General features: G+C 32.0%; 1 protein-coding gene across 1 annotated transcript; it reads right to left on the reverse strand.

Annotated features, from left to right (window-relative positions):
• Positions 1 to 11,114: 11,114 nt before the first annotated feature.
• Positions 11,115 to 12,189, reverse strand: LOC142614603 (phospholipase A(1) DAD1, chloroplastic-like). Its single transcript, XM_075787158.1, has one exon. It carries the CDS (start codon positions 12,187 to 12,189, stop codon positions 11,179 to 11,181), a length of 1,011 nt encoding a protein of 336 aa, XP_075643273.1. The 3' UTR covers positions 11,115 to 11,178.
• Between the last annotated feature and the right edge of the window lie 2,857 nt (positions 12,190 to 15,046).

Raw genomic sequence — 15,046 nt, forward strand, 5'->3', positions numbered from 1 at the left:
TAAAAAGATTCACTCAATCAGTTTTTACCAGGTTTTTCATATGGTTCTTTATGACCACAACTTTTACCTTGGAATGGATATACCATACTTCTTGTTGACATATTAATTTTAATTATACTTTCTCAAAAAAAATAATAATAATAATAATAATAATAATTATACTTATAATCAATACACTACTATTATTGTATCTTTTAAATGCTCAAAACCTATGGAAAGAAAATGAAGATAGCAAGAAAAAAAAGTTGGAGTTTTAAATAATTTATTCCATAACCATAATCGACATTTCCCACTATATTTAAGGGTAGTGATTGTTTCACATTCAACAGTGTCCACATTATTTTATATCATGTTTACATTCTTTCATATCATATGTAAAATATCAATATTTGATGTGAAAGTATGGTTACTATATATATATATATAATATTTGGCATGAAAAACGATGTTGTAACTCAACCATTTGATATTTCAGCATTATAGTGATGATGCTTTCCCGTCTCAAAAAGCACAGGGTGGAAGTTCTATAATGACCACACTTTCTGACTTTCCTATCATGGAACCCATCACCTTATAAGACCCTATTAGATAAGGTTATCGATAAATTAAGCAATAGTCGTATCTAGAAGAAAGAACACATCAAGATTGAAGAGGCCACATGTTAGAGAGAAGTCAGCTATCAATGATATTATATATTCTATACGCATGGGTGACCTTCATTTGAGGATATCCGATATCTCCCAAATACCTATTAATATTATTAGGAGAAGACCACCGACCTTCCAAGCCTCAATTTTCTTCCTACAAAGTACACACGGCTTATACTCCTTTAGAGTGACCTTTTGCACTTTGCTCAATTTTTGGGGTCACGGAAATGTTTGCATTGGTCCTCAATGATTCTGATATTGATGGGGATGTAGACTTATTATAGTCAGAAATATCAGATCCATGTATGGATTATTAAAAAACGGCAGTGCGAGTGAAATTGTTGTACAATACTGATTTTCTGACCCAAAAAAAGATTACATCTTTTGTGGCATGTTCCACATTGTTTTTTGTTTTGCGTAAAAGGGATTGAATTTTTGGAGCTATCCTTAACTAATTACAGTCTTTGATGATGGTTCAACATCAACATAAAATTTTGGGGGTATTTAACTATTCATTCAAAATGGCGGCGCAGCATAGGAAATGTCCTACTCTCTCTAACCGTCCACTCCTTGATTTTAAAAAAAAAAAATTATTTGTAAAAGTTCTCTTCTGGAATTATTTTTGTCCAATTTGGACAGCCAAACAAAAGAAGAATGCTTCTTTTCATGTTGTTTCTTTCATGATTTATTGAAAAATCTTGTAAGTAGGAGTGTTTAGAAGTTGAGTTTATGTCTAACTCGCAACTGACACAATCAAATCTAGTTGAGGAGTTTCAAACCCATTATTGACTAGCAAGACATTCAGTTTGAATGAGACTGATTATGCGTCAAGTTTGGTAGATTTCACCAAATTCAGCAGAGATTTCATCAAATATGGTGGATCTCGATCGATTCATCATAAAAAAAATTGGATGTCGCTAGATTATTAATTTCATGATCAAGTCAGGTGGCTCAGGTATTGGAGGAGAAAATCCACCAACCAACCCACCGTTGTTAGATTTTGAGGGTGTTGGGCAGTTCGAATTTGGATTGGTGTGGTGGGTCCTGGTGGGCTGACTTACCGCGTGGCTTGAACATCCCTAGTTGTAAGGTTGGGAAGCCCCTAGCAATGCAAAATTGCCATAAGAAATTAAAAAAAAAAAAAAAAAATGAAGGGTGATTCTTTGTTGAGATTTGATGTTCTCCTTTCTGTAATTATTTTTTTCTATATAAAATGAGGATAATAAAAGGTGACTCGTGTCACACGTAGCAACATAACTTTACTATAGTGTCCATTTATCTCAAGAAATTTGAAACTTTGTAGCTCATGGAATTTCATTAGATGTCACAAATCAACACTTATTACCGTGTTGGAATTTCTCTCCGGCTCATTGGTCGGAAAGTAGGCTGTAGCATTCACAAATTCACAATAAAGTTTTTTTCTTAATTAGAAGAAAATTCACAATAAAATTGAGTGGATAAATTAGGTAAGAACCATGCTAATGCTATCCCTCACCACTATATATGGGACCCAAGGCCAGCTTATTATTCCTGGCTTTAATTTTTGCTCCACTTCCCACCTTCTCGGCCAGCCTTTGTGCAAATCCTGAATAGTTCGCAATACGAGGAATAGAGCATATTTGAATTCTTCTATTGGGTTGTAATTCTTCTTTAATATTATATCACTTAATAATTTTTTTATTAATTGAATTAATATTTTAAAATTCTCAATATTTATCCGTATATTGCATTTTGAAGCAATCCCTATATTGATATGCCCAAATCTAAGATAAGCTTCGGAAATTTTGTTATATTGATTAAAGTTTCCATTTCCGTTCAACTTAGTGATAATGAAAATTTTTGAAGTGTTCTCTATTTGAACCCCACCTTCCCATTTTTCACTATCTACTTATATATATGTGGCCCATAATTTAGGGGATTAGAATATAAGTTTCAATATAAACTTGGATATCAATTATTGACAATAACTTTGGATTTTGATTTTATAAATATGCATCAATGATAAATGGCTTGCGCATAATTTTTTTTTATAACTTTAATTGAATCTTAAATATTAAAGTTTATAAACTAAAAATACCAACTATATAAAATTCCTAATCTATGTTGTGGACATATCTTCTTTTTTTTTTTTTTTTTGAATCTAAAAAAAAAACATTTTTAATCAAGACATTAATTACTATTAATATTTCTAATAATTTCTCTTTTAATTACATTAATTACTATTAATATTCTTGGAATATTTTAATCAAATTTTTTTTTTAAAAATAAATTAGAGGTTGTATTATTAGAGTATAATAATGGTTTTAGAAACTATAAAAAATATATATTTTAAAATTAATTAATGATACTTTAAATAATGAAGCATCACTTTTACATGCCTATATATATAAAAGCTTAAATAAATAAATAACTAAAATTAAAGGTAGAAGCTGTGTGTCTCTAAGTGCATGTGTTTATTATAGATAGTAAAGGCAAACGAAGAAACCAAGTAAAAGGGTAAAAGAAGATCCTAATGCTCTTTTCAATGCAAAATGAATTGACATCTGCTGCAATAATTAGGACTATTACACTGTATATACCACTTTTAATAGATGAGATTAAAACATGAAAAGTTTACTCTCAATTCTTAAATCCAAAATTTTTTACATTTTAAACTTTTTGGGAGATGGTTATTAGATTTTGCTCCGAATTTTTATCTTTTTAATTTTTCCCATAGCCAAAGGGGTTCAAAAACTTCAAATGAACCCCTTGTCTTGGCCACAAAAAAATGTATATGTATATATAATATTTTTAAAATTTTATTTTGACTCTAAAATAAAATTTGAACACTTTGATCCTTTTTTTTTTTTTTAATCACAACCAAAATAACCTTGAATATGATCATCTTATCAATATTTTGGTATTTTAAAACAAAGAAAAATGTCCAATAACAAACCAACTTGATCTAGAACCTTGAAGATAAATATTAGTTGTTGAATCTGAATATGTTTTTATTTGCTAAGTGGAGACTGGGGGCATGGGACAGGCCGAAAGTGATTGAGTGAAAAAAAAAAGCAAATATTAACATAACAAAAAATTTCTTAATATCCGTATGGGAATAACTTATCTAACTTTTTACTGAAAGTATAAAATAAGTAAAGACTCACATGAAACCCGTAAATAGTAGGAAAAAGAAACCAAACATACACTTAATACAATTACAAAAAAAAAAAAAAAAAAGTTATCAAAATTAAGTTGAATTGTTAAATAAAAGAATGGGTAAAATGCAAAACTGACCCTCTAAATTTTTTCAGATTTCATTTTAGTCCTTTAACTTTGATTTTGTTTATTTCAGTCCTCTAATTTTTAATTTTATTCAAATAAGGCTTCTTCATTAACTTTTGTTATATGTTGTGGTTAATTTTTCAATTTTATACATTTTTCTTCAAAATTTTTAAATTAAAAAAAATTCAATTAATGATTGAAAAATATTTTCTAGAATTTTCTTTTCAAAAAATTTAACAAAAATTAACGGAAATACCTTAATTGAATAAATCTGAAACTTAGAAGGCTGAAATGAACGAAAGTAAAGTTAAAGGACTAAAATAAAATCTAAAGAAAATTAGAGGGTCAATTTTACATTTTAGTGTAAAAGAATTGTAAAGAGTAGAGACAAATTAATAGATAAAAGAATTTTGAGCAATAATAATTAAAATTCTCTTAGTAAGGATAATTGATAAATATGTTTATTGTATTTAAAAACAATTGATGAGTTTCAAAATCTCATCTTAATAACAATAATTAATATATTCATTGTATTATGAAACAATATATCAAATGAACTAATAATTTACCTTTTATTCTTTTATTAGTAATATTAACAAATTTGTAATAAAGAAAGGTAGTAGATAACAAAATTTATTTCTTCTCAAAAAAATATTCTTTTCTCGATTCCCCTAAGAAAAAGATTTCTGGAGTCGCCGCTCCTACAGTATTTTGACACTTTCTTTGTGAATGAAAACAATTATAAAATATAAGGGTTCAAACGATAACAAACCTACAGTAACTTTTTAGGACCTATGTTGTTGTATGTACCTGCCGTACGATGAAGTGGGGCAATCAAGCTAGCTATGATAGTATCCTAGTACACTATATATTCTGACACGACCTGTAGTGTAGGAGAAAGTATGGAGGAGAGGCGCTCCTTTTCTTGCCATTATTGAAAGGCACAGTATTTGTCATATCATAAACCAACATTTCTTTCCTTTTCTTGATGAGTTTCAGGTTGCTTTTTATTCATATCTCACATGTTTTTTATTTTGTATTGGACATGACCTTTATGAAATTATCTGATTGCGTGATGAGATTAAAGTTGGTCATTACTTTTTAGGAGATCAATTTTCGGATAAGGCAAGATGGGTGTTCCACATGTTTCTATCTTGAAACTCCCCTGCTTAGATATTCTCCCATGCTTAGATTTAGGGTTCTAGAGTATTATTTCAATTCTATCTAAAAGTTGTCACAATTCTCACATCAGATGATGCTTAATTTGATTCATCTCACATTTGTAGTAACTTGATTTTTGATAGTAAACATCTCTTCAAGTTTTTTGAGATAGTCTACATTCACCACATTTACCACGAAAGGAATTATTGTATGAACCTTTTAGTAAAAGAGAAATTTCCTAGTAGTGATAGTTTTATTTTGTATTTGCACCTCCTCTCTTTATTTTGTACCAATTATTTTTTGGATATTAGGGGTATATCATAACTGAGACTTTATAATCCTTAATTTTGTTTAATTAAATTCTCGTTTACCAAAAAAAAAAAAAAACAAGAGAGTAGTGTCTTTCCATTTTGAAAGGAATGTAACTAGGAGTGAAAGGGGTGTAATTGTTTTAGTTTTTAATTTGGAGAAAAAACCATGTAATTTTTAGACTTTATTTTAATGAAAGATCACATAATTTTTTGAAAACCAATCAATTAGAGCTGGTTGGCTTCCTTTTACTAAGACCAGTATCGGTTAAAATTACAGCATTAAGATGTGAATGAACATCCTTCATACCCATACCGAAAAATCTATGATATAACCAACATATTTAGTAAAGTTATGAGTCACATAAATTGTTTGAAAAGCTTAAGATTGAAGAAGCCAAGCATGTCCATAGGTAATTAATCCTAATTCCTTATTACTCTGCATTATGTTTTTTGTATAGATATTTTTTGATAAATTTAATTAATTGAAAATTTTTAAAAAATGAAAAATGTCTTGTCTTAACTCTTTTTAGAAAAAAAAAAATAATTACAGCATGCTGCTAACTCCGCAGCTTAAACCCTTTCCTCCCTAAACCCCCAAACACTTTATACATGGGGAGGTGCCCATATACCTTTTACCTTTTAACTTAATTACCTTTTAAGTTATGATATGTGTTAATAAGTGATTTATGATGGTCATAGATTTGTCTCTTGAAATAGATTTATTTAGTCATGATCGCATATGTGTTAATTGAGGTGTTTGTGTAGATGACTAAAATAGATTTAGTTATCAGCTTAAAAACTCAAGTTTAACTCAAAAAGGTGGAAGTCACAAGTATGTATTTTCAAAATGGTGACAGTTAACAGTACTCTTCTTGTTGCCCTTACCCACGTGATATTTTCTCTCTCCACTTTTTTATTTTTCTCTCTAAAAATGTCAAGCAAACAATAAAGGGGCATAGCAAAAAAGCAAGGAAAGCAAAAGGAAGGAAAGTGGATCAAACACAAGCAGATCATTCCAAATGCAGATTCATGTTCCACTATACTCATTTTGAAACAAACCCCAAAACCCAAAACAAAAATTTTTTCTTTTGAAATCTCAAATCCAAATCCAAATCCAAATTCTATATTTCAAACCCTTATAAGCTAAATCAATCAATTCCCTAAACCCATGAACAATTACAAAGGAAGGAACTTTCAACCCAAAGAAAAAATGGAAAATTGAACAAATATATAGAAAGAAAATAAAATAGATATATAGAGGGTATTAAAAGGAGGGTGGAGCTTGAAGTTTCAACCATGGTGATTCAATTTATATAGAAAAGCCAAAGGTGAGAGAGAAAGAAACCACTGTTGGTGGATATGGTGGCGATGGTAGTTCTTAAGAGTTTTGGCTCATTTGGGTTGAGTTTGAACCAAGACACTCGAGACAGAGAAGGACCTTCGAGTGAGAGCCATCTCATGGTGGCTTGTGGTGGCAGCATGTGATGCTCATGTAACGGTGAGTGGTGGTTTGTGGAGGTTCGTTGGGGAGAGGAGATGAGAGAGCTATATGTTTGAAGAAAAGAGAGAGAAGGGGGGGGGGGGGTGTCTAACTTAATGAGACAAGTCCTCGAAAAAAAGAAAATGTTGTTCTCAATTTCCACAACTCTAACTCAATCTTTTGAGTAATGAGTTACGGAAATTGAGAACAAAAACTAAACCAAATAACATCAGTTGGTGTGGGATTCATGAAATTTGAGTGATGAAACTAAGTAATGAGTGATGAAAATACAACAAACCAAACCTGGCTTAATTTCTTTGATGTAATTATTTTTTTGGCTTCATTATATTGTTGGTATTGGTGCTAAAAACATTCTGAGAATGATGAGAAAAAGATTGATAGTGTGGGGCTTTAGCAACAAAAGGGGTTTGTGTAGATGACTATAAGAGATTCATAGGTCTTTGAATCAATATGTTTAGAATGTATATAAACTTTGTTCCATTAAAAATCTGAAGATTTTCACACGAAATGATGTTTCTCGTGCATAATTATGAAGATTCTAGCATATATATGGTTATTTAATTTTCATCACATAAATTAATAGGAAAAATAAAGATATAATTGATTAATTTATTTTCATTCTTACATGTCATTTATGTGTCATACAGAATATGGTTCATGCATTTTCCTCACATAAAATACGGGGAAAATCACATGAAATAACAAAATTACCATCAAAAGGTAAAAAAACTATCATGTGAATTAATGAGTAATAAATTAATAATATGAACAAAAAATATATATTTTTCTTAAGAAAGCACCATGAAAATAGCTTTATATATCAAGCACCCATGGGCACTCAATCAATTTATAATAACCTTTCACTGTCTCCCTCCTCTCCAACCAAGCTGATTATAAATCATCTCCCTCAAAACCAAGGTAAAAAAGGGGTTGAAGACTCACACAAAAGATAGAGCTTTACACATGAAAAAAAAAAGAAGAAGAAAAGGAAACACCAAAGTGGGGTTTGATTTCTTTCTAGCCAGATGGGGTGTGTCTTTAATTGAGATGGATTAATCTTTCAAGTTACCAAGTAAATTTATACCCCTAGACCATTAAATTTTCCTATACAAACAACTCTTGCATTTTTCTATTCAAGTAAGAAAAAAGAGGAGGAAGTTTAATTTCTATGATTTTTTTTTTTTTGGCTTCATTATATTTGTCGTTATTGGTGCTAAAAAAAGATTCTTGAGGATGTTGAGACAGAAGGGCAGCTTGCTTTTTGTTTTGGAATGAAAATCTACCACATTCTAATTGTGGCATTTTCCACATTGTTCAATTATTTTGCGTAAAGAATTGGAAGAGAGTTTTAATTCGTTCCCAATAGTGCAAAATCAGTGCAAGCATTTGGTCTTCTTTTTTTGGTATCACAGAAAAAAAAAAAAAAAGTGTAAGCATTTGGTTTCCATTATAAGCAAATTCCTTTTCCTTCAAAAAAGTCACCACGGAGCTAACGCGTTCTACTCGCATAGTTAGACCGTCCAAGCGTACCACTCATTTCTATTTTTGACCATTAAAAAAAAAAAACTAATATATCCTATCATAAGTTATTTAAAGGTGATTTCACCCAAAAAAAAAAAAAAATTTAATTACAGTTGTTTTTATTTTGCTATAAAATGTTTTACGGAAAAATAATTTTTTATCATTTTTTTGTATTTGTTTTATAAAATATTGTAAAACATTTTATTTTTTTAAAAATTGATATAATATTTTACAAAAATAAATAGTAGCTCTCCCTCCCATTTGGAGGTTGGGTTGCTGGTGTCTGCGGTTTAGTTGCCAGACCACCAACTTCGGCCATAAATCTGTGGCTCCAATTAGATTGGTGATGGCCATCGGTCGCCAAACCACCAAATTGGAGGCTCTAAATATATTGGCAAGTTTTGTGATTTGTACTTAGAAAAATTTTACATTTCACGTCAAACACTTAAAAATGTTTTCATTGGAAATATTTTCAAATTAAACACTTAAAAATGTTTTCATTGAAAATATTTTACATTTGAAAACAAAACGTAAAATGCAAAATTCAAAATTATATAATGTTTGGGAGGATGGTTTAAAGTTCTACTTCTGCAAAGTAGGGCCTTATAAAATCCCATTGTTTCTGCAAAAAGACACCTAGGGTCCGTTTGAGATATGTTTATTTTACAAAAACTAAAAATTTTTTGCTGAAAGTACGGTAGATAAAAGTAAAAGTTAAAGTTAGCTGAAATAGTACAATGAGATCTATAAATAGTACAAAAAAGTACAGTAAAACCTATGAATAATAGTAAAAATAAACTAAATAGTAAAATAAATTGACAAAAATTATTTTTGCAAAAAAGGACAAGTAGTTGAACTAGCTGAAGTTGCACAAACTCTTTGCAGAGCAGGAGTTAAAACCAAGCTACTAATTATAAGCTTCAAACACGGAACCGGTGCTAATACTCTTTTTGCTGGAACAGAGCTTATATTCAATGAATCATAGTACCCACAAAATGGTCAGTCCAAAAAGTACAAATATGACATCGATTTCTCGGAAGAGACCACTATGCACCCATCTAAGCATATTTTTCACACTTCTCTCTGTTTGTCATTTTAGGCCTAAAAGTCCCATAAATCTCCTTGCCGTCAATTGTAGGGCAGAGTTTCTATTCTTGGATTCTAGGAATGTTCGAAATTTCTTTATGTGATACTCGTGTCATCTATTTGTTCTTCCAATAATCTCACCTATAAGTCTAGATTGGAGAATTATTAATTACTATATTATGAAATCATTAATTAAAGATGACTTTGTTGAAATGGATCTATGTCATTTTATTTCTAATCATGAATGTTAATTGGCCTATATTATGTCTTAATTAAGAACCAAGGTGTTTGATAAAAGAAGGGAATCACCATCTCCACAACCATAATGGTTAGAAGATACAAAGAAATTTCCCCTCGTGGTTAAGACGGCTGATACTTGCCTCAAGTCATTTTAATCGTGTGAATATTGCCTCCAAAAAGATTGCTTAAAAAGGGCTCATTAGATACATGGAACAAAGCACAAGATAAGTCTTTGGCTATTCCTTTATTTCCATTCATAATGTCCTTGATTAGTTTATTATGCTATAAATTTTATGGTTCTTTTGTTGTGAAAGAAGCAACTTATGCAAGATTAAAGAAGAGGGAAGAGAGAAATCAAAATATATAGAGAATTTACGTGGTTCTACAGTATGCCTATGTAGCTATGCCCATGGAAGCAAAGACGGGGGTTAACTTTTTTTCCCCACTCCTATGCCGTATCCACCATGTTTATATTTTAAAAATTAAAAAAAAAATTTTATTGGTTTTTTAATTAGGCTAAAATGTGCTTTAACCTTTAAACTTTAAATTCATGATATCTTTTGATGTTCTTTTAAGATTTTTTTTTAAAAAAAATTGTTGTATTGTTATGTTTGAATTGTTTTTTTTTTAATTTTTTTATTACTTGAAATGTTGTATTGTTATTCTTTAATAAGATTTTGTAATGCTATAACTTGTTTTATATATATATATATTTTAAGAGTTTTAATTTACTGAATAAGATATATTAAATTAGGTTTTAATAAATTATATATAAAAAATTGTGTTTGACGGAACGGGATGATACATGTAGGTGTCTGTTAAAGTTGGGCAGAGATTAAAAAGAAAAAGAAAAAGGAACCGCCTCAAAATGAGAGTAGGTGCAAAGGATAGAAAATCCGCCTCATACCTGCATCATCTTTATATTGATGGTTGGATCCACATCACCACCACTTATTTTATTATCATGGCCCTACCAAAGTATAAATCACCACAAAATAAATCTAGCTTTTTGAAAAATCAAACCTTAGCTAACTAAGCCTAAATCTTGGATTCTATCCTTTTGTTTTCACATGATCACATCTAATTAGACTTTTGTTTTCTTCTCAAAAAAAGAAAAAAGAAAAAAAAAAGACTTTTGTTCCGATGATTCTACCTTGCTTGGCCTAGGCCACTTCCGCTCACAAAAGGGTATTGAATATGGACATGCTTCACAAACACAAAACCATATCTCTCTGCTTTATCAAAAGGTAAACTATATAGTACCATAATCTACAAACTCGAGCTTTATATATGACCAAGAGATGCGTCAAAATTTGCCTCATTCAACAAAACTTAACAAACTATTCTAATCATGAATTATTAACAAGTATACTCTATTTCTTTTTTACACTAGTAGCTCAGTATATGTACAAATCCTATACAAAGTTACACCAATCTATTAATTTACTCACAAACCATTCACAAGTTGAAGGTAAGTCTTGAGGTCATGACACGTGGCCATATCCCTTTTGTTGAGGTACGGTGAGACCCTGCTACTAAGTCTAAGCTCTTGTCCCACATCAGCATAAACCCATTGCATGCCTTCCACGCATTTTTGAACCCAACCGGAAATCCCAGCCGCCACGTGGGCACTCTCTTTGCTCGCCATGTCATCATCCCGGAACACAAACCCAGGCACTTTAGTAATAACATCCTCGGAGTTCACAATCCTAAGTATCCTAGTCCCACTCTTTTCCAGCCGTGACCCAAACCCTTTATTACCCACACGTGGACCACCAAAAGAAATCACAGTCACCATTGGTGCATTTTCACGAGTGGTGGTGATGTCGTATGCTGTGAGTGTAGCCAATGCTGCACCAAGGCTGTGACCTGTGATCGTGAAGCTTAGCGGCTCATCACCGTACATTTCAATGACTCTCTCAATCTCAGCTCTCACCATTTTTTGCAAGCTTGGACACGTGGCAGTCTCAGAAGTGTATAGACTCAAAAACCCGCTCTCAACCATAGACCCTACTTGATTGGGACCCACATTGGTCAAATTGGCACGTAGATTTTCTACCCACTCTAAACACGTGGCAGTTCCCCTGTAGGAAATCACCACGTCACGTCTTCCAAGCCTTTGTATTTCTCTTTGATCCTGACATACTGCCACGTATCCAATCCAGCTAGACTGGGTGGACATCCACGTTGGAGCCCGGTCAATCCAACGTGGCAATTGGACCCCACAAGTGGCTTTCAAGTTCCTGGTGATTTTGTACCCAGTTTCCCCAACTCCAGTCCGGGTAAAAAGTGAGCTTCTGGGGTGGCGACACGTGGCATAAGTCGGGGACTCTGGGTCAAAGTCAAAAGAACGATAGGCTGCCTCAACAAACTGGCCGTACCGTAGGATTTCGCTGCGTAGGCCATCATCTAGAGGATCAAGCAAGCCTTCCCAGTTGTTGAGTCCTTGAAATTCCATCCACCTTTTTCCAAGCTTAGCTGACTGAGTTGCGAGGCCTCGTTTTAAGGCACTGTGCTTGAGTGAGCTGCAAGAGATTTCTAAGTTTCTCATCAATTCACAGCTGCCACGTTTGTTATTGTTGTTGGCAATGGCATAGTAGTAGTGCATGGTGGCCACTATGTTTTTTGATATAGTTGGCGTGCATGGACGAACAGCTCCAAAAACAAGCTTCATTTGTTTTTCTTCTTTGTGGGTTACTGTCTCTCTCTCAAGAGAGCCTAGCTTTTGCTTGTTTTTGTGTGGAGGGGTGTCTCACACATTGTGACACTGAAGTGGTGAATGGGTTTTATAGAGAGAGTGTGTGGTGTGGACGGTGGTGTTATAGGCATGATGTATGTAATTTTGTTTGATATGAGAGATTATATATAAATTAAAATGAAATAACTGAAAAACGGCTATGGGATTTTAATATGTGAGTGTAAAGAGAGGGAGATAGATCATAGATAGTTCAGTGGACCAGAGCTCAGAAGTGGGTTTGAAGTGTATTTGACTAGTGGGTCCCAAATTTATTTAAAAATAAATAAATATTTTTTTTTTGAGAAAGAAAAAAAAAATAAAAGATAACCAATTTGACTTTCCGACCACATGAACTTGCTGAGGCACGTGCGTTTCGCAAGACGCGTCTACAGTCAGCGAAACTCCTGACTCAAATTATTACAAAATTGAAAAATAAAACCGAAAAAGTGTGTGTATATGTATATATATGTATATATATATCTCTCTCTCTCTCTCTCTCTCTCTCTCTCTCTCTCGTAATTTGGTTTTATTGGACAAATAATTCTAGAGATGTAACCAATTGCAAACATAATTCTTTTATATATAAAAAAGAAAATTTTCACGTGTGCGTTTGATTCTAAATTAAAAAGCCAACTTATTTTACTATTCAGTTTATTTTTGTTACTATTCAGTTTATTTTTGCTACTATTCATGGGCCCATTGCAATTTTGGATACTATTAATGGGTCCCACTATACTATTTCAACTAACTTTTTTTTTATCTTTATCTACAATACTTTCAACAAAACGTTTTCAATTTCAGCAAAATAAGCGGATTCTAAACAGACTATAAAAAGTGCCGCAAAAAAAGTTAAATGGTAGCTGAAATAGTGTAATAGGAACCTTGAATAGCACCAAAAGGTGTAATGGGACTCACGAATAATAGAAAAAATAAGCTGAACAATAAAAAAAATTGGTTTTTGAAGCCAATGCCTTGGTGTGCGTTTGGCATTAGCTTACTTCACAATTACGGTTTTATTTGATGATGTATATAGTAGTAGTACCGCATCATTTAAATTTTAAATGACATGATACTAAATACACTTTTAATTTACAATATTTTATTTCAACCAAGAAATTAATTCATTTCAAATGAGGAGTATTAACATATGTGTGGCACCACATCAATGAAAAAGAACAACAAGTAATCAATCTTTTTTTCCCCCTTCAAATGAAACCAAACTTTAAAATGAAATCACTCCATTTTTACTATGGAGAGAACACAAATCTCAAAACATGGTGTCATAATTGTAAATAAAAGCTAGGGGTGGAAATTCGTGTTTGCGTGTTGAGTTCGTGTCGTGTCAACTCATAATTATCTAACTATATGGGTCAATACTAATCCAAATTGTTTATTAAATAGGTCAAGATTTCTCAACCCTAACACGACCCATTTATTAAATGAGTCAGTCGTATCGACCTGTTTATTATATTTTATCAAAATGAAAAAAAAAACATTTTATGAAAAAACAAACAAATAAATATTTTTAATATAAAATTCAGAACTAACTAGTAACTGTATTACAAATAATCATTCAAAATTAAAGTATATCTCAATATCACAAATAATTAATCACAATATGTCAAAAGAAAATAAACCACAGCAACTAATAAGTTTATATACCTATGGTTTGAAGGGTATATTGTTAAAATGTCATTTAATTAAACAGGTTAGACAAGTTAAACGGGTTCCATGGGTTGAACACTAGCCCAACCTGTTTATTAAACGGGTCAGTTTTGTCAACCCGAATATGACATGAACCCATTAAGTATCAACCCATAACCTGCTAATTTCGTGTTGTGTTATGTCGGGTTTGTGGGTTGTGTCCAATTTTGCCACTCCTAATAAAAGCCGCCAAGCCTTCAAATCTTGTTGCATCCATTACCTTTTTTTTCCCCTTACTATTTTCTCTTCTTCTTCATCGTTTCTCCAATTGTGCCCACCTTTTTTATTTATTGATTTTTTTTTACAACATTTGATGGGTGTGAGATCTTGAAGTCGAAGCCACAAACAATGCCAATTTTGAAGCCAAACCCCCCCCCCCCCTTTTTTTTTGAGAGGTGAAGCCAAACCCATTGATAAACAATAGGAGTAAAAGACACATATTATCATTTCTTCTTCCTTTCTTACCGAGGATATTATCTTATCAATCATCTTATCAGAGATCTATCTCACTTGTGTGGGTCTCACATGTTGTAATAGAAGTCTCATTATGAGGCCATTTCATGCGATACATTCTCTTCTTGCCATAAGTCTTGTAACGAACTCGCAATTAGTTAAACTGTGAATAGTGACTTGGCTTGGTGACATACAGGGAGAAGAGGATGGAACAAAGACACAAGGAAACTTTATAAATTGGGTTGTTGGTCTATGGGTGACTTTGAATTTTTTGTTGTGTGTGAATCAAACCACTAGTGTCAATACTGTTATTGGCCATGCATCGGCACCAGTTTGAGCATTTCGATATTGCGTGATGAGAAGGATAAGGGGGATTTGGTTTGAATGAATTTTTTGATATGGGATGATTTTATGAGGTAAT

Source organism: Castanea sativa, chromosome 11 (genome assembly GCF_040712315.1).
Source record: "Castanea sativa cultivar Marrone di Chiusa Pesio chromosome 11, ASM4071231v1".
Taxonomy (NCBI): Eukaryota; Viridiplantae; Streptophyta; class Magnoliopsida; order Fagales; family Fagaceae; genus Castanea; species Castanea sativa.